Source organism: Myotis brandtii, unplaced genomic scaffold, assembly GCF_000412655.1.
Source record: "Myotis brandtii unplaced genomic scaffold, ASM41265v1 scaffold99, whole genome shotgun sequence".
NCBI lineage: Eukaryota > Metazoa > Chordata > Mammalia > Chiroptera > Vespertilionidae > Myotis > Myotis brandtii.
In genome coordinates, this window is record NW_005372121.1 from 3,740,803 (window position 1) to 3,767,865 (window position 27,063).

At 42.1% G+C, this 27,063-nt stretch overlaps 1 protein-coding gene across 9 annotated transcripts in view; it reads right to left on the minus strand.

Moving 5' to 3' along the window:
• TNIK (TRAF2 and NCK interacting kinase) overlaps positions 1-27,063 on the minus strand; it is a 349,621-nt gene that overhangs the window by 61,618 nt on the left and 260,940 nt on the right. For 3 of the 9 annotated variants that reach the window (XM_005886582.2, XM_005886581.2, XM_014533575.1), the window contains 5 exons: positions 13,080-13,190; positions 12,150-12,236; positions 10,895-11,083; positions 4,026-4,190; positions 852-1,088 (listed from right to left, as the gene is read on the minus strand). In XM_005886582.2, coding sequence (XP_005886644.1) covers positions 852-1,088; positions 4,026-4,190; positions 10,895-11,083; positions 12,150-12,236; positions 13,080-13,190 — 789 coding nt within the window. The remainder of the gene's footprint in view (positions 1-851; positions 1,089-4,025; positions 4,191-10,894; positions 11,084-12,149; positions 12,237-13,079; positions 13,191-27,063) is intronic. The other 6 variants (XM_005886584.2, XM_005886583.2, XM_005886578.2 and 3 more) reach the window with 3 other exon arrangements.

The window sequence follows — 27,063 nt, forward strand, 5'->3', positions numbered from 1 at the left end:
GAACCAGGGAGAATCTGATGCAAAATTTCTCCACTATTTTTAAATACTTCCAGGTTCTCTGCAGTGAGATGCATGGTCACATGGGCAATTTTTGGAATGAGTAATAACTTTTGTAGGCAAAAACAAAGAAACCAAACCCAGGGCTGTGCAGTGTGGGGTGAGGGTCATTTTACCCTAGAGTTTTATCCTCACTAATAAGTTAAACTTGGAATTAAATGATGACCTGGCCGACAAGAAGCTTTCCATAAATGAGACTAATGAAAATATTATAGGAGCAATAATATTTTCTGAACACCTGCAATAATAATGTGTACCAGGGCCTGGACCGTAACCCATACATCCCCCCCATGGTACACCCGACTGCTAGGCTCTCCTGCTTTGTGATGAACTGGCTCTTACCACCTATGATATTATATACTCTGGTTTCACTTTGTATTGTTAAAAATAGGAATAAATGAATTTTCTATTTTTTATCTGTAAGTTTTTAATTTGTCTAAATATAGATTCAGTCACCAATAAAAATATCCATTATTCTTTTCTTAATGTGGATAGTAAAACAGTAGTTTGAAATATTTGGGGTTGAGAGTTCTAATTCTGGAGAGAGGATATACACTTCCAAGTCCTCTGATCAACCTGAGCCTCTGTCTCTTTGGGGAAAACAGAGGTCAGAAATGATAAATGGCAATCCAATTCATAGCGTGGGAATCAAGAGGGACCAAAACAAACGTGACAAGGGACGGTGCTTTGGCATAACGTCCATTGCTATGAAAGGTCTGGAACAGGGGTAATCATCACCATCAACGATGATGACGATGTTGGTGATGGCAATGAGAACAGCCCAGTGATGTTACCTTTGGTGGAATGTCTTCTTCCTGTCGTAACCAAGAGCTTCGGTCAAACTTCTCAATGCGAGTGGGGAGAGGAGGGTTTTCCGAGGTGGGATCCGAGTTCTGGCGCGGCATCTCAACGCGGTGCGAGGTCACGTTCAGAGCCTCCTGAAACCCGGAGAGGCCCTTGGGCTGCTCGTGCACTGACTGGGAGGCGGTCAAGGCAGGTCCCTGGGATTTTACAGCTACCAGATGGGGGATCTAAGCATCAAACCAACATCAGAGCAGGATTATTAGGAGAAAGAACAGATCAGTTAGTAAGTACCTCACTTAGTGAAAGAGAAAATAAAGTTATAGGGCACAAGGATTGGTGTACATAAAGCCCATCACAGCGATCTACAACACACTTTTAAGAGCTCTTCAAAATTTTCCACTTAGAGCTATCTGTAGGGCTCAACCATGGTTCCTGGCCAAAAGTTAAGTGATTTACTTGCTAAGAAGTCAGTGAAATAAGTGGGATGATAGTAACATTAACAATTTTAAGTGAACATGTATTGACCAGCAATACATATATAAGTACTCCTCTTCTAATATTGGAAACAGCATTCTTGAAAACCCCCGACCTTGACTTTAGAGAGTGCTCTTGTGCTGTAAAACAAGAATTGCTCTGGATAGTTTACTGCTTGGGAACTCACTAAGTCCACCATGAGGTTGATACAATTATTTTCCCCATTTTACATGTGAGAATGAAAGGTACAGAGAGGTTAAGTAATAGCCTAGATTTCACAGCTAATGGGTACCAGAGCCTGGACCATAACCCATACATCCCCAATGGTACATCCGACTGCTAGGCTCTCCTGCTTTGTGATGACTGGCTCTTACCACCTATGATATCATATACATCTTAACTCCAGGACATTTCTTTTAGAGTTGTCTCATAATTTAGCATGTGGTGATATTTCTCATGCAGGAAAGACATGCAGTCTTTGGGTATTAATCTGGCTCTTTAAGACAAATCATTAAAATCTAGATTTCAGAGTATCTGTTGCTGTTAGCACTGCTCACACTTCTTTGTTAATGTCATGTAAGCTTGTCTCCCCCTCCCACATGAAGGCAAGCTCCCCGGAGAAAGGAGCCACATCGACATTCTATCTCCGAGTCTAGCACTGTGCCTGGCATGTGGAAGGAGTTCAATAAATCTTGGTTGAGGAAACATCTAGAATGTTTTCTAAATTAAATTGTGTATCTGGTTTGGACAAGGGACCTATCATATCCTCTTTGGTCTGAAATCTCAGTGCCTGGACTGCTGGGGGGCATTTCTCCAGCCCCCTCCATACACATCGACATTGTATCTCCAAGTCTAGCACTGTGCCTGGAATGTGGAAGGAGTTCAATAAATCTTGGTTGAGGAAACATCTAGAATGTTTTCTAAATTAAATTGTGTATCTGGTTTGGACAAGGGACCTATCATATCCTCTTTGGTCTGAAATCTCAGTGCCTGGACTGCTGGGGGGCATTTCTCCAGCCCCCTCCATAAGCCTAGCCCCCTTCTTCTTGCCCTGGAGGTCTTATCCTGGAGCAGTTATGCCCCAGCCTCTTCAGACCCCCTGTAAGCTGGAATTTGGAATGTTATTATAGTTCAGAGAAAATCCTCAAAGTCTAGCTCAGCTGAATGTTATGCTTCCACCAGAATAAAGCTGTAACCAAATTTATAATAATATTGAATTTCATTAAATAATACTATTACAACAAAGTATATTTTAAAGATATCTAGCACAAAACACAAACCTACTTAAAAGCATCAAAGAAATAACAATAATCAAAACTTCTGAAAAATGCTAATCCAATTAGTTGTCATGGGGTATCTATATATTTTTTAATATATTTTTATTGATTTCAGAGAGGAAGGGAGATGGAGAAAGAGATAGAAACATTAGTGATGAGAGAGAATCATTGATCAGCTGCCTCCTGCATGCCCCACACTGGGGATCAAGCCTGCAACCTCCTGTTGAGCTGTGCCGGCTGGGAGATATCTATATTTTTATTTCCTAGTCACTTACATGATGTTTCATAAAATTTTCCTCTACTCTCCCTTTTACAGAGCAAAAGTACCCTCAAAGGTCAAAGTTCGGGGTTTTAAAAGAGGGTCTGTGTGCTAAAAGAGAAGTTCCTATAAAAATGTATCCTATGAAAGGTCAGACATGGAAGAATTATATGCAAATTAAAACAACCAAGGGCAAGATATGCTCAGCTGGCTGGTACCAACAAATCTTGGACCTCATATGCAAAAGGCAAACTTAAAAACAAGAATCGTTGATTTTAGCACTACTCCTTTAAACTGTAGTCCAAATAGCATTACATCTTTTAAAGGTGACCTCAAAATATTTATGCACGTGTTAATACAGGTGGATGCCTGGAAGGAACTGAAGACATTTGGGTGAAAGCAGCTATCTTTATTTTTCATGAAATCATATACTTTATTTCACTTCATATTTTATTTTATTTTGCCATATATAATTTTAAAAGTCCTCTAAAATGTCCAGAAACTTCCTCTTTTTCTAAAAGTGGCATAATCTTTTTCCTTTTTCCAGCTAGTTTAAAATGGTGGTTCTCAAACTCTACAGTGCATCAGATCACCTGCGGACTTGTTAAACCACAGGCTGCCACACCCATTCTGGGTGTTGCTCAGCAGGTCTGAGATGGACCGGAGAATCTGCATTTCTACCAAGTTCTGGGGTAAGGCTGATGCTGCTGGTCCTGTGACCACACTTTTAGGAGACACACTGCTATTCACGCCCATCTAATTTTTCCAGTTTCCGAATCACACCCAAATCCCAAGGAACAAGAGGTAATATAATAGTTTACATATCAAAGGTCGATTTAAATTTTATTTCGGTAATTAAAACTAAAAGAAAGATGTTTGTTCTCACCTCACAGAAACTTCTACGGTTCTCCAGTGAGGCCAATTTACCAAGTGACTTTGTGGTGGGCTCAACGTTAAGGAGGTGTTTTTCTTTTTCTCACCCCTTCCTCTACCCTTCAAATTTAGAGGGGCCTCTTAAACTGCTATAGGTTGTATATTAAGGGCCAACATTTCACTGGCCCAGTGCCTGAATCCATGTTACAATCCCCTGGGTTTTTAGTAGATTCACCTGTCTCCCTATTGAAATGGCCAATGGAACAAAGGAGAGGATGTACCTGTGGATCAACTGGTCTGAGCATAGGGGGAGTCCGAGCAGGCTGAACCCCACTGATACTGAAGGACTCCGACCTTGGGGGCAGATTGGGGTCAGATATCCTGTTGGCAACCTTGTGAGGCATGGCAGGTGAACTCTGCCGGTTAAGCCTGGACCGTTCTTCTACCTAGAAACAAACGAACAAACAAACAAAAAAAGAGAGAGCGAGAGAGATTCAATGGACAGATGGATAGAAGCTGAATTACTTCCTATGAAGGATTTTCTGTAGTCACTCGAATAGCCATTTTTCTGTCCCTCTGATCAACTCATTTTCAAGGAGCCAAGAATTTGTGAAAAAGCTCTTTTCTGTTAGAATAAACACCATCACAAAAACATAGAACACTTAAGCCATCACCTTTCTCTTATTCGTTATCTTGTGCTATTTTAGTTAGCTGGGAATTTGGGACCTGCTTAAGAGTTCATCTTGCATTGACTGGGATATTATCTTGCTGATTGATCACAAAGCCGAGGGGTCAGGGAAGGAGAGGAAGGGAACTATGACAGGCGTTAAGATTGCTTGGGAAAACAGAAAATAGCTCTGAGTTGACTCATGGGACAGGGGGGGCGGAGAATGGAATCAAGCAGAGCACACCAAGCCTCCATGTCTTCCCATTCCCTGCTGAGAGGCAAGAAGGTGTTCCAGGAGGCTCGATAAAGAGCATGGCCTGTCCTAATGAGACTACTTCTATCAAACATCCTAATACCAGTTTCAGATGGACAGAGGAGAAGCTGAGCAGTGTGTCCAGGAGTAGGCCCTTCTGATTATTTTGATACTAGGCCAGCCAACACCTGTCCCCTGATTCATTATATCTCATGTCTACTACCTGAATGAAAGAGAGAGATATGTGAGACAAAAGAAGAAAGTGTCTCCCCCCCCCCAAATAAGTTCATACGTGATTGAAAATTGGGGTACAATAAAGGTATGTTTCAATTTGCCTTACACAATAATAAAAAAAAAATCTATTAGCTGAACCTCTGCTCCAATCTCATGTTGCCAAGAAGACATAAAATACCAAAAGTACCATAAAAAAAAAGTCTTCTAATAGCATCAGACAGTGCCAAGGTGCCAGACCATACCAAAAAAGAAATCTACTTCAAAGAATTTTATAGTTGAAGGGATTATCCATGAATATGGAGAACAAGATTAGGAGAGACACATCAATTACACTATAAAAGCATTTTTTTTCTTATTAAAAGAATCATTTTAACATAAAAACTAAAATAACTCTGGAGAGGCTTGAATCACCTCTGCAGAAATGCTGTACTACTTATTATAGCATTATAGGGAAAAAGAAAAAATAACTGTGGTCTCAGAAAGAAAATTCTGTTCCAGGCAGGGCTATGTTGTCCATTGGGTACTATAGGAGTGATGTCTAAGGCCTCTGAGATGTATAAAAGCTCACAAATACAGAAGACCTGAAAAATTCATTGATTGCACAATTTCCAAAAAATTTTCAAAAGAAATAAGAATATATTAAGAAACACATTATATCAATGTCAATTGTTAAATTGCTTTGTATACTTGAAAACAATTTATAGCTTAGAATTTCTCACTTGGCTATAATTAATATTTGCTGAGAGAATTTCAAAACAAAATTATAGAAGTAATTTTAAAAATGTTGACAGCAAGTATATATTTATTATGTCATATGGGTGCATTTTAATAATATTTTATATGATGTAGGGCTGTGGGATCTATGAAGGTTTTAGAAGACCTTACTTAAGAGCTAATATGTGGTAAACTGAATACAATCTTATGGAAATTCCTATTTATTCCAACTGAACAAAACAGTTTGAATTTTCCGTCTTTACAGGCAATGCTGGAGAAGAGACAAGTCAACAAATGACTTTTAAGTGCTCATTAAATACTTTGACCCTGCGCTTGCTGGGCACATAAAGAATTGAGCCATCTTGTCCTTTGGCAAAACCACATGGGCAGGGGTTACTGAGTAGATTGGGGATATCTCTTGTGAGATACCTTTGAGGACAGGGAAGACTCATTCATAGGAAATGCTAGAGATCAACCAAAGGACTTGTATGCATGCATATAAGACTAACCAATGGACACAGACAACAGGGGGTAAGGGCATGAGTGGGGGGGAATGGGGGGATCAAGACACACATGTAATACCTTAATCAATAAAGAAAAAAAGTAAAGATAAGGGCCTGAACTACTTTTCCAAGAGGTCCAATGATGCCAGAGAAAAATATTGATCCTCATATGAATAAGCACATAACTTAAAAAAAAATGAGGCAAATCTTAAGCAGAGACGGGAAATGCACCTATCACTTGGGAAGGTGGGGACAGGATATGAGAGAGATGTGTACACTGCTCATGTGAAATCCCAACCAGACACAACAAAGGCAAACACGTATTCCTTGTGGGTGACAATAGCCTTGGAAACAATAAATATATTAATATTATATTTAATTTGCATCTGTACAGTGCCTGTAGTTTCAATGGCACACTCACATGATTGCCCTCCCTCCTGCAAGGCAGGCAATCTAGATGGGGCGCTGCGACTCAAGAAGGCTTCAGGACCTGTCCCAGGTCACACAGCAAGGAAGCAGAAGAACTTGAACTCAAACTCCTTACTGCTTCCTTCTAGGTCTCTCTCAAGCGAAATCATAAGAAAGATAAGCAGAGACTGAGGAAAGGTAGGAGCAGAGTTGTAAACTATCGAAATGGCAATTTAGTAACCTCATATATAAAATAACTCATCAGTGTAGAATAGGGAAAACCAAATGGAGAAGGGAATTCTTATGAACAGGATTTCAAAGTCCATGAGCTGATGGGACATAAAGAAACATTCTGGTTCCAGGCCAGTGTGGCTCAGTGGTTGAGTGTCGACCCAGGAGGTCACAGTTCAATTTCTGGTCAGGGCACATGCCCAGGTTGCGGGCTCAATCCCTGGTTGGGGGCGTGCAGGAGGCAGCCAATCGATGTTTCTCTCTCATTGATGCTTCTCTCTCTCTATCCCTCTGCCTTCCTCTCTCTAAAAATCAATAAAAACATATTTCTTTTTAAAATAGAGACATTCTGGCCAATTATTTGCCAAATAAAACCATGAACAGATGACTGGCATACATCACAGAGAGAGAACATGAAAGAGTGTTAAAAAAAATTAAAATACAATCTCATGTTGGTAGAGCATTCTGTCACTGCTATGTGTTAGTGCAAAAAAAAAGTGTGGGGGTGGGGTAGGGAGGCACACATAGTTACTGGCAGGTCCAAACAATCATATACAATGTTAAGGAAAGGAATCTGTTCCATTATAAGAAAAAGGAAACTTCATCATTCAAAAAGTGACAGTGAGAAAAAGAAAGACTTTCAAATTTTGCTGATGTTTACCAGAATATCACATTGATGTTTTCACAGAACAAATTTGACTTCCATTCCAATCCAGAAATAGCAAAGAATTTTAAAGGGGTGAGAATAATCCCCCTTTTTTTAATAGAGACATTAATATTTCCTTCTGGCTGAGATCTGAGAATCAAAGTAAATGTGACATTCAGGACAGATGGAAACTCAGCAAAAGGAGAGAGGAAAGAGCTCAAAAAGGTTTGCAAATGATCAAGTATTTTCATTTGTTCTTACTGCATCCATCAAACTGCTGAGAAAGGTAATGAGAAATGCGATGATGACTTAGGTTTCACAAGATGAAACAACAAAAAACACAGAGGAAGAAGCATTATCACAACATTACATTTCAAGGACAAAGTGTGGATTTGGAATAAGGAAGAGAAGTAAGTGGGTGGAAAAGTAATCAAAGAAGGAAAAACCATCTTGATAGGGATGGAGTTGAGCTAGAAAACTAACTCTGGAACAGGTCATAGAGGAGGCTGCTTGGGTAGAAGACAACTGGGTGGCGTCTTCAATGGCCCATGGGGCAAAAAGCCCAGATCCAGTATCATAGGAGACCATGGCATGGGCACAGCTACCCACTCCTTCCTGGTGAGGATATTTTCAAATTTATTTCCTGGCAGAGGATGATTTGAAAATGAAAATGGTACCTTTTATTCTACCTTCAGTAGAGAGTTTAACCCAGGTTCTTTTTATCAGTTGATAATTAATATAGCGCCGAGCTTGAGATTCTGTCCATATCTAAAGTATTGAAATGTATGTTACCGTTCGGCTACTTTGAGCCCCACCTATCTTCCTAGTATAAGAAAAGAGATCTGTAAATAATGCTCTAAAAGAAAAGTCCGTACATTGCTCATGAGAAACATTAAAGGTTAATATGATAAGGATCCTCACTTATTTTTATTCCTATTTTAAAAAAATGGGTGTTAAAATAATGATGAATCAAACCAAGGCAGACAATTATTTGTTGTTATTTTTACACCAGTTGCTCCGATCCCAAATTTAGCACTTGTCACTCATTTTATCATCTAAATGCTTCATCTTTCTTCTAAAATATGAACACCCACTTTAAAACTTGGGAACTGTTTCATGAATAGATTGATGGTTCGTTGAAAGCTGGATTGTGTGAACCACACCCGGGAGGATAGGACTAAATATGAAATCCCCAAAGAATGCTCTCACATGGCTAGAAGTGCATGAAGCCCGAAGGAAGAGCACCAGCTGCTAGGGCAACCAGGGACCTTGGAAGATGTCACCCCCAGAGGTGGCCCAGACTTTTGATGGCCAGGGAACCACACATCGGGAGTGCTTGATGACATGGCCATGTTGTTTGCGTACCCAACTGCTATGTTCCTTTTACTGCCAGGAGCCTGGCCAGGAAGCACCGGGGAATCAGGAGTCCTAGAAAACTGCTTTGGTGACATCTGCAAAGATTTGTCCCCAGGAATGCCTTGGCTTCTGAAAGCTCAGGAACTGTTGTGAACTACTGATTAGAGAGGATGAATAATAACTAGAAAACAATGAAGTCAAAATGGTTAAGTTCAAATCAGAACATGCTGGGTAGAGGCAGAAGGAAGGAAGTGGAAACTGCTTTGGGCTTTCCCCCCTTTTTTGGCACAGGGGAAAGAAGGAATTCTGGGGTGCTTAGCAAGGTATCATGGTCTTTTCCAATGGGATCTGTAGGTGTCCCTGTCTTAATCTTGTGCTTGTGGCTGGAACACTGAAGGTCAGGTGCTTGCATCCAGGAGAGGTCCTTTAGTGATGCAGCACTTCTTAGAGGAGGTAAGGTACCTGTGAGAATGTATAAATTCATGGCCCTCTTGTACGGAGGTCCACGTGCGTCTCTAAGGTCCTCCTTAATTGCAGTAATGGACAACTGGGGACTTATCACTTTGGAGATGCACAATGACCTTAGATCCTAACTCTGTTGTTAGGCTACTTCCTTGTGAGCAAGATCACATTGGAGATCTCACTATGGTCCTTGAAGCTTCCTGGGGCTTCAGATGTTCTTCAAGTCCAAGTCTAATAGGACAAGCTGGTCCATTTTTCTTCCATAAGTGATCCTCAAACAGGTGTCTTGATCTGGAATCATTAATTTCTGCAGGTGCTACTGGCATTAGTTTAGTAGAGGCTAGTTTTTCAGTCTTCGGAAGACCTGCCATAATCAGAAGCTGTAAGTCTGGCTTAGCTGAAGGTTTCAACTTGGGATGCTAGAAAATGGTTTAGCAGTGGAAGGAGGTGGCACATCTCTGCCAGCCAGAATGCACATCACCTGTTGTTTAATAGCATAATGATTCTGCTTAGCTGGAAGAAGAGGTGGGTTATTAAGGGGTTGGCGCTTTCTGGGGAGTAGGATCACAGAATTAAATTATTGATCTAAGAGAAAGAGGCAGCTGTTACAGACATAGGCAAATGCCAATCATATTTACAGACTCAAAGGGAAAATGATCGAACACGTTCTTTATAGGAAATCAAATTATTTTCTCTACAAATTCAGTTTAAGTTTGAAAATAAAAAAGTTATTTTTGCAAAAACAGTGCATAATCATTACAAAGGACTGAAAGAAAAAAAATCCTGTAGTTTCTTCCTCCCATAAACAACTGTCATTAACATTAGGACAATATCATTTCAAGCATTTTCTATACATATGTAAGAGAATAGAAAAATAAAAAGAAAATTTTTATAAAAATAGGATCTTATGTAAGAAATATGGTTCTGGTAACATTGTAGTCTAGATAACTTGAAATAAGCTCTAACTATAAATACATGAAGATATTAGAACAGAACACAAAATAATGCCAACATCCTTTTAAATGATGAACTATGTTCAGAAGAAAATAAAGGAAATTACTAGGTGCCACAAATAAGGACAGAACTGAAAACCAGGGTATTACGCACACAAGGTGATACTGTGACTCCCTAGAAGAGTTGTTGATTTTGGCTGGCTGGAGTTATTATATTGTTTGCTTTATCTATTTGATTGTCACCCTATTTTTCTACCATCCCAACTGTTATTAATGAGATTTTTAAAAATAGCTCATCACTAAGCCAAGTTCCTAAAAAATATTTTCATAGTTGAGCAAAAAAAGACCACTACTTTGGAAGTATTTGCAAAACAAATGATTTTATCTGGAATTCCTTACATCCTGGGTCATATAATTCTATGGAAAACTCGCTAAAATTCCTCATTCTTCAAACTCGGTTGCACTCCTATACGGAAAATTTTTCTACTTCCTGTTTTTGCTTACGAAAATTCACTGTATTCAAAAAGATACAAAAAAATTAAGGTGACTTGCCATTTCTCTACAAAAATAATGTTATGGCTCTTCCAGAAGCTGTGTGCACACAATACAATGAATCGTTTTCTAGATTCGTAGCACTGGTTTGACTCTCCACTTTTACTGGATGAACTCATTATGGCCAGTAGCCTGCCAACAGGGCGCTGTTACACTTGCTTGCTCACTCACCTCCTTGGCCCATGCTGGTTTCTCACTAGGACTCATTCCCTCTTTGTAATGGTACAGTGGCTTCTTCTCCACAGGCCTCTGCTCCTGCCGTTGATGCTGAAGAGAAACCAAGTAGTCTCTTTCTTGCTTTAGCTGTCTCTGCAGTCTTTCTGCTTGTCTCTGTTCTTCCAATTGTTTGCGCTTATATTCCTGTCCAGGCCAGGAAAGAGCAGCAAAGAAAGGCCAAATCACCATACAGAAACCATTGGCCAGTACCAGCTAAGCATGCAATGGAGTCAAAAGTGATGCTAAGTAACAAAAGGACCTCAATAATGACAGAACCACGGGAGGATATCAGGATGTGCCACAGAGAAAAGCTGCAGCTTTGGCTTAACATCTACACAGAACGTGGCACTTAGTGAAAACACGATTGCTTTAATGGCAATCCCTACAGAACGCTACCCATTGCAAAGCAACTTATCCTTGATGAGTTACAACCAAGGCAGTGGCAATAATGAGGACATTTGGATGGTCAGTACACAACCCCTATAAGGAACCATCCACTTCCTAATTTAGTAATTAAACCATTCAAACATGTACAACTAAGTACAAAACTGAAAGAGTGGCTAAAGACATTGCCTAAACTATCATTTGTTTAGCAGAACTTGGATCAACAAAAGCCATCAGCAAACCTATGTACAGGCTAAAAAATATAGTGCCACCAAATAAAAATTCAGTTAAAAAAAAAAGACATCAAGAAACTCATTTGGAGAGCATTGCAATAATAACAAAAAGTACTTCAAGTGGAAGCTGCAAAATGTTCCCATCATGAGGGTAAAACTAATAGTCTGCAAATGAAATATGACTGCTGGGCTGAGTGGGTTCTTATGGAAGAGGTGCATTTTGCGTGATTGTATTCTAACATGTTGCTGATGACCTTAAAAATCACTCTGCAATAAACACAGTCTCAAAAATAGTCTAAACTTATAATAAGGCTGTATTCATGTTTAAGTTTTACAGATAGATGGAATTACTAAAGAATACATAACAAATGCATTAAATGTACTGAGACTCGGAAAACTGGGTCAGGAAATGTATGAAGTTTCTATGAGATTTTCGAGGTCCATAGGCTTGAAGGATCTCCTCTTCTGGATTGGCACATTAGGAGGACAAATACACACACACACACACACACACACACACACACACACATGCACACACGTGCACACACATATGAACACAGAGCAGGTGAGCTGGCTCCCGGCTTTCCCATTACCAGAAGTAGAGCTTGTTCATGCAGTAGCTGCTGCTGCAAGATCTCTAACTGTCTCTGCTCCTCCTCTAACTGTCGCCTGATGTACTCCTGGAGAGGTAGGCAGCAGAGAATTCAGAGGAACACAAAGAGAGAGAGAGGGAGGGGAAAAAAAAGAACAGGTAATTTCAAAGGTTGACAAGAGCTGCCAAGTAAAGTGTGAAAGGAAGGAGGGGGGAAAATACCCAGCCACCTCCTCACCAAACAGGAAAAGTATGCTGCACCCAAGCAGAAGCATTTCAATGCAGTCAAAAGCACAAGCCAGCTATCTGCAACGGCTGACTGACATGGCTGGGACTATTTGGTTTTAATAAACCCAGCTACATTGTAAAGCTTTTCATGACAGGCTCCCTCTTTATGGGCTACCTGGAATGAACAATGCTAGGGAGTGTGGAGGCTCCTGTGCAGGCAGCAGGGATACAATAATTGTTGAAGGCCATTGTGCGCTGTCTTTGTACCGGAACCACCCTGCAGAGTGTTGCTGTGCTCTCAGAATGGGATTCTAACAGAGACAGGGGCCTGCATCAATGGCTCAGAGTCCTGGAGACCAGAGATTGCCTGCGTAGAAAAGCTCTTCTGAAGCAATGAAAGAGTAGGACGTGGCTCGTGGCTCACGCTTCAGTGCCACCTTCAAAGCAGAAACCCAGGGCTGGGCGAGCCAGAAGATCAAGGTGTGGCAGGGGACTCTGGCCTGGGTAGGAAGCCAGCTTCAATGAGTGGACATTGCCAGGGTTGTGCATTTGACTTCTTGAATAGGTGAGAATAGCTGCTTGAGAAAGAATAAACACCTGCTTACACTGAGCAGTCCTAAGAGAAGGTGACCCACACCCCAGAGACAGCTGGTGCTGGAGTTCACACCGGGGCCATCTGCGGGGCTCCCCGGTCCCAGCTGACCTGCTCGTGCTCCGCGCGCCTCCGCTCCTCCTCCCGGCGCATCTGCTCCTCATAGTGCCGGCGCTGCTCCCGCTCCTGCTGCTTCCGCAGCTCCTTCTCCCGCCTTTGTTGCTGTGGGGCAACAAGCAGACAGCCGTCAAGGAACCGAACACGATTGGGGGGTGTCGGGAAACCAGCAGGGACAGCTGCGGAAACGCACGCACGCACGTGTGAGCTCTTAACGAGAGATGTCTGCATGCCCGAAGGCTCTTTCTCTCCTGTGTCACTGGGGGACACGTTGGCAAGAACGAGGTGAGAAGTGCCCTTAACAGTGATAAGATAGTCTCACGGATGTACAGTACAGCACAGAGAATGTAGTAAGAGTATGATAACCATGGGTACTAAAATATTGAGAAAAACACTTTGTAAAGTATATGATTGCCTAACCTAAGCATGTCAAACTCAAAGGCTAACACAGGCCAAATAAACAAGGTTTAAGTTTATGTTGGGCCGCAAAAAATAAATAAATAAATAAATAAATAAATAAATCTTTAATTTTCATAGAAACGTAGGTTTATTTCAAAAGAGACAGCTGAGTACAAAGGGCTGAAATACATGAGTAATGCTAATGAGTATTCATTGTGGGCCACATGCGGCCCCTGGGCTGCAAGTTTGACATGCTTAGTCTAACCACTATGCTGTACATCTAACACCAATAATATTGAAAGTAAAAAAAAAAAAAAAAGAAAAATGAGGTGACAGAGCAATTCAGTGTCACACAGACACCTGCTATTTACTTGCATGGACTTTCTAGGTTTATGCATCTCTCCCAAGAAGTTCCCATTAAGTGCATTCTCCCAATTGGTTGATGGGGGTTTTGAATCAGGGGTAGAAACACTAAAAAGTATAATAAGTTACTCATTATTTCTTATCAAACTGTTTATGAGACTCTCTAGGTTTTCAAGCACATTCACAACCCTCATGTCATTCAGTCTTTTTAAAAAAATATATATATTTTTATTGATTTCAGAGAGAGAGAGAAACATCAATGATGAGAGACAACCATTGATCAGCTGCCTCTTACATGCCCCCAATTGGGGATTGAACCCGCAACCTGGGCATGTGCCCTGACCAGGAATCGAACCATGACCTCCTACTTCATAGGCTGATGCTCAACCACTGAGCCATGCCAGCTGGGCTCAATCAATCTTTTGAACACCATGTAGTGCAAACACTTCATACTACAGGAAGCAAAGACCAGAGAGGTAAAGCGACACATTTAAGGCTACACATGGATTAATGGCTGAGCGTACAATAGAATTTATTGGCTTCCACCCTTTCTGGTACACCATGCTGCTTTTCTTCATTTTCTGGAGTACTCACTCACTTTTAAGTATCAATTTCCAGTTCTCACTCAAGTAAGACTCTTAAGCTCAGGAACCACCATCATCTCATCCAATTACCATACTTCTGACAGGGGACAGTGTGGTAAGCACTTTTCATGCTTTATCTTATTTAATATTCACAAAAATCTTCTGAGGCAGATATGATTATTATCCTCCATTTTATATGACAAAACCGAGACACGGAGAGATTAAATAATTGTTTAAGGTCATGCCCACATTCAAGGTCAAACCCAGAAATCAAGTGATGGAGCTTGATTTCACAGCCTAGAAATGTAACTCCAATCTGAACTCAAGCATTTACAAAAGGTGAAGAGGCAACAGGAGGGATAGAAAGATCACAGATTAATCCAGCTCTTCGTTACCCTCTCAGGAAAGAGGAACATCTTAGGAGTAGTCACAGGAGTCAATGTTTCTCAACTAGGGATAGTCCTGTTCCCAGCCCCTGGAGCATTTGGAATGTGTGGGGAATGTGGGAGGTTTCTGGTTGTCCCAATGACGGAGGGACATGCCTGCCATTTAGCATGAGAGGCTAGGGATGCTAAACATCCCACAATACACAGGATAGTTAGTACTTTCCATGCCCCCTGCCATTAGCGTCTTGTTTGAGACATGCCACAGAATTGTGCCAGAGCCCAGTAATGGCATTAGGATCTCTTCTTCCTCAATCACAGGCAGGCCCTTCCCTTTGTGTGAGAGCCCAGTAATGGCATTAGGATCTCTTCTTCCTCAAATACTAGGTTTGGAGGGGACACCTCAGGGAGTCCATTCCCTTGTAATATTCTCAACAACAACTCATTGCCCAGCTGAGGAAACATGGGTTACTCATAATAGAATGGACTGTGACTGTATCCCACTGACAAGCTAGCTCAGCACAAACAGGGAAACAGCTTTTAGTACGAAAGCTCTGACACAGCCCCAATGCCCAACGATACTCAAAACTCCAAAGAAGCCAGAGTGAGGAGGCCTTTGTGATGTGGCTCCCTCCTGCGGTCCTCTGGGCTGCTGTCTTCCCATCACCTTGGAGGCTCGGGAGATAAGCTGCATCTTTTGAGGCTCAACGCCTATCATGTCCAGATCAACAATTATTTGTCCACCTTAGATTGCAGGCAATGGGGAGCCACTGGAGAACTATATGCAGTCAAATGCCATGATCGGACTTGCATTTTCAAGAGGCCTCTTAACAGCCAGGGGAGGGCGCAAGACTAGAAGCTGGAACACAGTGTGAGTCATTCAACGGATCCAGGAAGAAAATGATAGGGCATCCATGAGCGAAGCCAAGGCAGTGGGGAGAGTCCATGTTCGTAACCCCTGCTGAGTGGGGAGATGCAGCCAAAAGGAAGAGAGATGAAAACCTACCCAGATTTTCAGTTATTTTAACAGGAATGGAGTGGATGCCAACTTAGAAGTAGAACTTGGAATCGGGCCAAAATAAAATAGGCAGTTGGGTGACTATGAGGTGTGTGAGGGTGAGTGATGTTCTTGCCAAGGAGGGTGGCAAATGGAGGGATAGCGAAGAAAAAGCGGGTTTAGGAAAGGGAATGAGGGGCACAGGGGTGAGTCAGGTTCCAGACATGTGATTATTGTCTTACAGAAAAAATAATACAGGGAGATGTGAGTAGAAAACATCATTCTGGGAACTGACTGAATAACTTGGATTACGGACCCAAAACAGAGATATTTCCAACACACAACCAAAGCAAATCAATGCCAGCGCAGAGAATAAAAATAATTATGTGTACAGATCTGGCTCCTGGCAGGAAATAGCTCTGATCTGGCTAACATTTCAAGTTTTTTACCATTGGCCTCTTTCTTGAGGAAAAAATTAATCAAGCCTTGGGAAGACTGAGCTGATTTTTATGTGAAGGATTTGTACATTTTCAACCTTTTTGCTAGGAATCGATACTCTTTATAATTACATGCCACTCAGGTCCCTGCACAAGGTGTACACAGTATTGATTGCAATTGAAGAGGGTGTGGGCTTCCCAAGTACTCTGTAGTTTCTGAGAAAGACACTCAAAAGTGGCTAATAATTAATACTGATCTCACTCAGATCAGCTGCTGCTAACTCAGGGAGGCATCTGCCAGGGCTTTGGTTCCTGTGGCGAGTCTGGAAAAATAAATCACTTCCCCAACCTTCTGAGGGCACCTTGCCAATTTCTAGCTGCTGTGTCTCCATGTTAATGCCTCTCCAGGAAAAAAAAAATGTTTGCTCTCTCTCCTCCTGGGCGATGGGCTGTTGGAGGGGACATACCAAAACATGTAAGAGAAAGACCAAGTCCTGGGCCTCAAGCAGACACCCTGACAAAGCTCTGATGACTCTTTCTAGAAGCAGCTCTTGAGGCTTGATCCTGGTGGGCCCCCAGCCCCTCACATAGGACCTGGCCCCTAGAAGGTGCACAGAGAGTTTTGTTGAACTGAACCAAGTAAAAAACTTGGGGCAAAAGAAGACAACACAGTATCCTCCGATATTTCTGTGGCACTATGTCCCTTCCTATTAGTACTTACAGGTTACATCACATTGTACCTCATACTATGGTTATCTGAGTATGCCTTACCTACTCTCAATCTAGGTTAAAAGCTCTTTGTGGACAGGGTCTCTGTTCCACTCCAGTTTTTATCTCCCACTATATCCAATATAGAGCCTCATACCACTGATACTTGTTGCATTGAATACGGTTGATTGGGCAGCAAGAAAAGGAGAGAAAGCCATGCAGAGCCATCCTTCTAAGACCTCCAGGCCTTTTATGTGGAGCACAGGCAAGACCTAAGAATGTTTTTCTAAATAGAGATCTATTTATGTTTGGCACTGGCATAGTATCTATTGGCTATCGTAGAGAAAGGCAGAAGAAAAATAAAATAAGAAAATAAGCATGTAGCCAGAAGGAGTGGAAAGAGGGGAAATAGTATTCTGAATTTCATTCAGATTATGCATAAAGATGTCAGTGGTTCTGCTGTCCAAAAAAAAATGGCTTAAACCAACTCCTCTACACTGGGGGGTAGGGGAGGCCGGGGGAAGGTCAAGGGGAAAAAAAAGGAGACATATGTACTACTCTTTGTAATACTTTAAGCAATAAAACAAAATTTAAAAAAAAACAACACAAAAAACCAACTCCTCTAACATCCGTGGCAGATGCCTCACCTAGAAGGACCTGCCTGCAAGTATATTTTCATCCGCCTCCTCTTAGAGGCACCTCCAAAAGTTATATCACTTAAAATTAGATATTCAGTGGGTTCTTATAAGTTTCCTAGCTTGTTTGTTTTATTCCTGGTTGGGGAATGACTGATAATACTCACTCCAGGTTAAAATCATTGTAGCCTTGCTGGATGGAGTAGGTCACCAGGGGCTTCTTGTCTTCCTTGTACTCTCTGGAGGTTCCCAAAGAACAATTTTTCTTAATAACAGTCTGATCCTCTCCATGGGTGTTCCCCCTCTAGCCACCTTCTGGAGGAGGCTGTGTGGCTGCACGTTCAAGTATATGAGCAGGTAAGTTTGTTTTAATGAGAAAGATAATCCTGCACCCTGCTCAGGGGACCCTCAAAAGTTATACATTGATCCCAAATTGACTGTGTAGAATTGCAGGTCTTTAAATTCTTGCAAAAGAATGTCCCTTTAATCCGTAAATATCCAATTCGTATTAAAGTTATAAGAAATAATCCTCATGGGCGCTCATGACAAAGACTGTGGAGTTTGCCTTCCTTTCCTTTTGTTTCGTTAAATGTTCTTTTCAGATGGCATTTAACCAACAGAAATGTGCGAACTGCACAGGGTGCTCTGGCTCTTATGGAAGTGACTTTGATGAATGGTTAGGCCATAAATTGCATTTTACAATGTTATCAGAACAGCCGAATAAAGCTAATCACTGTGCCTGTGGTAGGAAGATCACCTCAGACATTATTCACAGCACTACTCACCACGACTAGGCGAGTGTGTAGGTTTTCAACAATCTCAGAGAGCTCGCCTGAGTAACACGTTTACTCTTATCTGATGGACAATAGGAATTATCTGATGGACAACAGGAATCTCAAACTCTGGAGTTTGCCTCTTCTCTGAGCTGCCAGGATCTCGGAGTCAGGCTGGTGGCCCCCAGGCACCTGCACTTGGTCGCCATGCTGTGCCAGGTCCTGGGAATGGACCCGGCTGGCTTCCTCTTGTTTTTCTCTTTTACTTTATAGTCCATTTTACTTTATTTTAGTTTCTATTGATGTATTAATCTTTGTAAACGACCTTAGTCCTCTTTTTGGAATGAAGAAAGGTCATTAAGATGGGTCCACACTAATAAACAAATGAAAACCGAGCCTTGGTCTCCTGTACCTTTTGAAAACTCAACATCTTCCTTAGGAAGATCAGAATGAAAATAAGCAAGAGAGTACCCATACGACTGTCAGCTGATTTCTCAACAGAAACTTTCTGATCCGGACAAAAGCGAGTTGATTAAGGTGAGCTACCCAGATATACACAGAGCTGGTGGGGCCTAAAGAGGGATGTAACTGAGCCTCCTTTCTACTCATCAAGACAGTAAAAATTGTAATTTCTGTGTATGGGTTTTTTTCTTTTTTCAACCCAAACATGTACTCCATCATAGATTATTCTAATTAGAGCCTTCTGATATAAGGCTATGAAATAAATGGGGCAAATGTCATTTTAGAATTTCCTTCTTTTATAACCTTCCGGGAAGGTTTAATGCCTTGTCAATGGCCACATGATAACTTAGGAGAAAATCATGGAATGAATACAAACCATGATGTTGGGCACTGTCTGTGAGTGCCAGGTATTTGCTGGGCAGGTTGATTGACATGCTTCAGCTCATTTAATCCCACAGAGTGATGGCAGAGTTTGTTGTTATTATTCCCATTTTATAGATAAGCACATTGAGGCTCAGAGAAGTTAAGTAAATTGTTCCATGTCTCACAGCTGGAAATGGTGGAGCCTGGAATCAAGCCCAGGTCGGTCTGATTCCATGCTCTTTCCACGCTATGCCCTCCTACCTCCCGGCCCCTAGTGCTCAGGAGAGTGTTCTGTCAGCTGGAGATCAGTGGGAAGGACAGTGAGAGTGTGGGGAGGAGCTGAGCTAAAGGCATCTCATCTCTCCTGGCACCATCAGCACTTCCTTCAATGTCCTTAAGAAATTCCAGATGGGATACTTAGTTGTTTTTATCTACTTACTAAACATTCAGGTTGAATTTGAGTCTTGTTCTCATGACATTTGGTCATGAGATTCTGAGGAAACGAGGCTAGATGCCATTATGTAAAGATTTTGGGCCCTGAGTCTCTCTTTTAGATACATCACATCCATTATATAGACACACAGGTAACATCCACACTTGTGAATTAATACCCCATAACTGTAATACAACATGTCATTGGGGACAGGGGAGGTAGGAGAGGCAAAGGACGTAGAGGAAAGAACACTGGGTAAGAAATAAGAACACTAGATTCTAGTCTTGCTCTGCCACCAAAACAAACACTGCAGACCACACAGTCTCAATAGATATTTGTTTAACACATGAGTGAAGTGTTCTATGACCTTGAATAAATCACCTTAATCTGATGTCACAGGGGGCAGATAAGGTCATCTCACAGGTCTGTTCAGTCTAAAAGAGTCTAAGCAAGGATGTGCCTCATCGCAAAGCAAAAATCTACTAGCAATTCAGAATGAGAAGTGAAATGAAGCAGAAATTCTCTTAGAATTTGCTCTGAGAGAGCTTCTCTTGGTTTTCATCCTGGTGACCTCCTGGAAGTGGTGAGAGGGGACCCAATGACCATGGAGGATCCGAGTCAGCCTCCAGAGGAGAGCAAGCTGCTGGCTCAGGATCCAGTCGGGCTCCTTGGGAAGTACCTCAAACCATCCCCTTGACTCAGGGGCTCTCTGCTCAGACACACAGATGAAAGGATGCAGTGTGGTCTTTAAATCAACCACACAGTGAAGTAGGACTGTTCTGTATAAACTTCACAGAAGCTCTGGGCATTTCATTTGCACAAGTTAACATTTGCTAAGGTTTCCTTTTGGAAAGACCACAGCAGGGCAAGGGCATGATTTCTTGTAACTAAAACTGGGATTCCAAACTTTCTTTTTTTAAATAGAAAGGACATTAAGAGTGATGGTGAAACAGCCTGGCACCTCTGAATTCACTACACAATGGAGTAGTCAGAATAACGAAAAAAAATAATAATCATAGATAATATAAGCAAACACTTATGTTGTGCCTCTTCTGATGCAAGACAGAATTCCTGGGATTTTTTTTAAATAGAGAGGACATTACGAGTGATGGCGAAACAGCCTGGCACCTCTGAATTCACTACACAACGGAGTAGACAGAATAACAAAAAATAATAATCATAGATAATATGAACAAACACGTTGTGCCTCTTCTGATGCAAGACAGAATTCCTGGGATGCATATAGAGGAGGAACAATATTCTAAGCCCTATACTCATTCAATTCTCACCACAACACTTTTAGGTACAGACTATTGTCATTGTCCCAATTTGACAGCTAAGGAAACTGAGGCACACACAGGCCAATAGCCAGTGCATTGCCAGGACCTCACTCTGTGTGTGGCTCTTGGCAAGCTTGCTCGATGGGTTGAAAGAAGCTGGTTGAGACATTTACGTATACCATGTGAAGGATGTCGTGTTCTGCCTTTTCAGGTGCCCATTTTTTTCTTTTTCTATCATCACTTTGTTACCTATCTTTTCTTCACAGAAACAGTAATCAGAGAACCATTAGTGAAGCTAGACACGCTACACATACCTCATTCTTTTATTTTATACTCTTTATACTATTAAAGATAAGCCATCCAACCTACTAATTCATAGCTTTCCTGGAAATTAATTACCTAAACTCTTCCTTTGAACTCCCTGGTCAACTTTTTATTGTTGTTGTTATTTTTGTTAATCCTCTACACTAAGCCAAACCGGCTAGGACTCCCTGGCTAACTTTTGAAAAGTAGGCAGCCCCATGGCTAAGCACAGGCTGAGCTGCAAGGAGGCTTTAATGAAGAAGTTTGGTCTTTCTCTCCTATTGATGCCTTCTGAGTAATGTGATTACTCAGAAACTCTTATTATCTCTGAGCCACAACAGTTTCCCCTGGGTTTTCCTGGGATTTGCATAGAGGAGATACGCTCTATCTACTAAGCCAAACCGGCTAGGACTTCCTGGCTAACTTTTGAAAAGTAGGCAGCCCCATGCCTAAGCACAGGCTGCGCTGCAAGGAGGCTTTAATGAAGAAGTCTGGTCCTTTCTTTCCTATTGATGCCAGTCAATGTGATTACTCAGAAGCTCTTATTATCTCTGAGCCACAAGTTTCCCCTGGGTTTTCCTGGGATTTGCATAGAGGAGCAAGAATGGCCTGATGGACATGCTGAGTACCTATGACCCTGTAGGTTAATGTAAATGTCAGTGCATATGTAACTCCTAAGTTCCCTCTGCCATTATTTGGAAGCCTTAGATGAATCTCTAGATTGAGTCCTAAGAAAAAAAGCCCATTATAAACCAGTTTATTAATACAATGTCTACAGAGAGGGCCACCCTGCACATCTGGGTGTTACTAAAGATGCTAAGTTATATCATACGTGGAAAGGTTGCAGGAACAGGCGCCATTTGGGGAAGAGCATTATCATTGCCTCCAAACACTTTTGGGCTGAGGTGGAAGGCATTTTAGTTTTCTTTGGCATACTGTGTATTAATGGAAGGCAGGTCTGTAATGCACGAATCAATAACAGGCTAAGTTGCTCAAAAATAGAATAGGCTGCATTAAGCCTCTAAAAGTATAAGCAGAGATCAGACATTAAACAGGCTAAATGACTCTGTTTGAATAATATCATCAAGATATTGCTTTGAGAGAAGTGGTTTAGATCACTTTTGAGGTCCCTTATCTTCCCCAACCTCTATGAGTCTATAAAACTACTCACTGAAGAAAATAAAAGTGAAATGAAAACAATTCGATGTAAATGCCATGTGAAATAACATTCGGTGAAACTATCTTGATCTCACAGTTTTATGGTCAGGAACAACTAATAATGATTGTGAAACACAAGAAATGCAGACGAGATGTGATAATAAGAGGCTCCATGAAGAGCCCAGACAATGGAAGGCAGGTCTGTAATGCCCGCTGCCTACAGTCCCTGAAAGGCCATACCTGCCATCCACCTACGGTCAGCAACTGTCTAACGTCTCTTTCCAGTATGAAATGCTGCATTTATATAAACCAGCATATCTTCCCCATTCCTGGAAAGCATGGGAAGAGGTCTGGGCAAAAGGATTTAAAATAACAGTAGCATTTTCCTGCGACTTCCTCATGTTGGCAGGAAACCCCTCCCATCATGGATCCAGGTGACTACACAGACAAAGCCCCACCTCCTGCATCAGGGCAGGTAAGTGAGAGTCAGTTGTCCTTCTGGGATCCACACACCCATGCACACCACGTGGCCTCTGAAGCACGAGTGTGGGACAAAGAGCATCCGGTTTGTCAGCCTGGCGCCCAGCTGTTTCAGAATTTCTGTTCAGTTATTGGAATAATGGAGCTTAGGTCTAGCTAGGAAGCATTCAGTCTTTGTGCCAATGCTGATGACATTCAGGAATAAAGGGCCCACTGCCTCCCGCCAGAGGCCCCTGCTTATAGCACACATTAGGATGCCCACAGTTAATGATTAAATGAACTGAATGCCATTTCTCAGCAGTGCCAATGAATGAACACTCCAGGCCTCAAAAGGGGGGGAGGGGAGTTATTCTTGCTCACGGTGCCTCTCTCTTCGGAGATGAATGAACACTCCAGGCCTTAAAAGGGGGGAGTTATTCTTGCTCACGGTGCCTCTCTCTTCGGAGGGCCTGGGGGTGTGGTCCAGTGGGAATGCCACACTGGTGCACAGCCACACTCATGTGCCCGGCTCCTGCTTCTGCCCACTCAGCCTGCTCAGCTGCATGCAATGCTGAGCCCTCGCCCTGAAAAGAGGTTGACTTAGAGGAGCAACAATTAGGCAGATAATGAGAAACAAAGATATTTCCCTTCCTGTACAGCTGTGTTCTGGAATTTATTCACGTACTTACTGGGTGCCAGGTATTGTTCTAAGCACTTGTATGTATTAACTCATTTACTCCTTGAAACTATCCCTATCCCATTTTATGAATGGGCAAACTGAGGCAGAGAGGTCTTGTCTAAGATCACAAAGGTGTGGCGGAGCCGGATTCAAACCCAGGCAGTCTCTTCCTTATATACGCTGGAATACCTTGCTTCTACCTTCTTGGTGGAGGGGTCAGTTCTAGTGCTGAGTCCCTGATGCCCAGAACTTACTATTCAGGCATCAAAAGGACCCTATCTTCTTACGGGTTTAATTCAGGACTCGATGCAGCCACTTGACAATAATGGGATTATAATCAGACAGTGTTGGAAATGACAGCAAGAAATCCCGATAAGAGAATCCATTGAAAAGTAGAGGTGGCCAGGGGAAGGTCTCCTGAGGCTCGGCTGGGAAGAAGAGACCTTCCAAGGTGGCATTTGATCCTCGTAAATGAGGTACATCCAGGAGGATGAAGATGGGCTGCCTCCCGTGCTGACTAGGCCAGGACTGCCGGCCAAGGTAACAGTAGATGGACATCCCAGCAAGACACAGGAAGAGGGAAGCTCTCAGGGAAGGACCCTCAAAAAGGAATGGCAAAGTCCAGGTTTTATAGTAAACAGGGACGGTACATTAGAGAACTAAGAAAGGCAGGGAAATGGAAATGCTATCTATTCAGAAAACCCTTAAAACTAACAAATGAAAAGTAACAACTTTGAAATCATGAGTTCCACAATGACAATAAAATATTCACCCAAGGATATCAGTCCATGCCTGTGTCAGGCATGGTGCCTGGATTTCTGTATATATGATTCCATTTACTTCTCAGAACAAAGTAAATAGTATCTTAATTGTGTCTATAAGGAAGCTGAGGTTCAAAGAAGGTAAGTACTTTGCCCAAAGACCACATAGCTAGAAGCACACCTTGGTCGCCACACCTTCAAAGCTGGTGGACTTTGCCTCATAACCTGTTATCCTGCCATTTAAAAAACTAATGACACATTTACTCTTAATGACTTAACTGAATTCCTATTAGTATTACAACAAATATTCTTCCCAAGGCATAAAAAAATCTTACCTGTTGGTACATTTTATTTTAATAAATTCAAGAGGGTTTTACTGCTGCACATGAAAGAATTCAAATTGTTGGAAGTTATATCTCTGACTTCAGCCAAAGGGACCCAATACCAATAATAATAATAACTAATAGTGGTTAAGTGTCTTGTAAGTATTGGCCCTATTCTAAGCTTTCTATGAATTAACTAATTTAATCCTCACAGTAGCCTTGGGCGTAAATGCTATTGTCATTTCAGGTGGTGCTAATGAAGAAACCGAGGCACCAGAATGTTAAAAAACTTCTATCTATTAAGGAAAATAACCATTAGCCAAGATACGACTCTCAAGAGAATTTCCCCAAATGCTCTGTGCTCATGAGACTTTTAAGAGCTTTGATATATTGTCCTGTACATACCGACTCTTAAAGAGATATGCAGCTTTCCCCTGCCCCTTTATCCTCCCCCCCCTTCCCCCCACCAACCGCTGGCGCTTTTTTTGGTCTACGAGCAGCTGGGAGAAACTACTTAGGTTCCAAAGAATAAGCTCACAAACACTGGCTTCTCTGGGGTTGGGCTCCAGCTGGCACAGCTCCTGTGAGGCTGGCCTGGTTACCCTGAGTGAAAACAAATGCTAAGAGGGACTGTAAGCAAAGCTGACCACAAATAGATGAGCATGTAATTATACAAAGTTCTCTAAATAGAAGTCTGAGGTGGGTCTTGCTAGTAACAGTTAAACTGGACTTGTCAGTGGGATGCTCAGGAAGTGGGATACGGGGAGACTCTGAGGACCCCCAGAGCATGCAGGTAGTACACAGTGGCCCTCAAATTCAAATCAACAACTTTCCACTTAAAAATCAGATCTGACTTCCTGAGCAAGTAAGTATCTTCTTCCAAAACAAAGAGGAAATGAATGCATTTCTAAAGAGTACCATAACCCCTCCCCCCCCCTGCTTTTTTTTTACATCCTCACCTGAGGATATATCCTTTCCATAGATTTACCCGCAACTTTTTGGTGTACGGGACGATGCTTCAATCAATTGAGCCATTCGACCAGGGCAAAAAAGTTTTTTTTAAATATTTTTTTTGTTTTTGAAACTAAAGGATCCTGCTATCATGTTTGACCTTCGGGCAACATTCACAGAGCTGGTCCCTTTAACCCTATGCTCAACATCAAGGTCTCCTGACGTTCCTTCTGTGTCCTTATCAGTCTTCTTTGCTGGCTTCTCCTCTCTTGCTCTGCCTTCTCAGAGTTCAGGCCCAGACTTTCTCTCTCCTCAGTGTAGATTCCCATTGCCAAAAGCCAGCAATTCCCACCTTTCCCATCATTCACCCCCTTCTACAGCTGTTTCTATAATCCAACTGCATCCTTGGCATCACCATTGGCCGCCTCATAGGCATCTTAAACTCACTATGTTCCAAACTGATCTTATCATCCTCCTCCCAAACCTGGTCCTCCACCTGGATGGTCCAGTCCGATGTCAGGAACCTTCTGGGACTGCCCGCTCTGCTTCACCTCTGACGTCTAGTCAACCCCAAGTCCTGTATACTCTACAGGCAACATCTCTCTCAAATGGATCCACTTTTCTCAATCCATCTAAAGCACTCCCCTCTCAGGCTTGGACTACCTTGTCTCTCCCACTTGTGCTCCTTCCAATCCCTCTCCTTGCAACAGCCAAAGTTCCATTTAAAAACTGCAGATCTGCCCTAACTGGTTTTGCTCATTGGGTAGAGCGGCAGCCTGTAGACTGAAGGGTCCCCGGTGGATTCTCGTCAAGGGCACGTGCCTGGGTTGCAAGCTCGATCCCCAGTAGGGGGCGTGTAGGAGGCAGCTGATCGATGATCCTCATCATTGATGTTTCTATCTCTCTCTCTCCCTTCCTCTCTGAAATAAATAAAAATACATTTTAATAAAAGTTTAAAAAAATAAAACTGCAGATCTGATCATATTCTCTTGGTTAACATGTGAATATTTCCCCACTATTCTTAAAGTAAAATTCAAAACTCCTTAGCTTGGCCTAAGAAGCCCTGCTTCCCTGCCTACATCCTCTGCTCTCCTTCAGCTGGACTCCAACCAACATGCCTCCCAGCCAGGCTAGGCTCCTGTCCCCGTGGCACATGCCCATAGTGCGCATTCTTCTCCACCACATCACTCTGGCAATGATAATGAATGATTACTTGGGTGAATATTTGCCTAATGCCTGTTTCCCTCACAGATCTAGTCTTCACAAGGGCAGACTGTATCCCCAGTATCCTGCATAGTGGAAGTAGGCAGTCACTAAATTTGTTACATGACTGCCTGCAGAAATAGGGGAAAGGTTTTAATTCTTCTGTACACTTAAGCAATAACAGTTGGGCTCAATGTCCTTGAATGCCTCAGTCACCATAAAATGCTAGAGGCTTAGAGAGAACTCACTGTTGAGACTGCCAGTCTCTCATTTTGTACAGTAGGGCTCCAGTACTACTAGTGAATAAGATATCGGTGATATTTC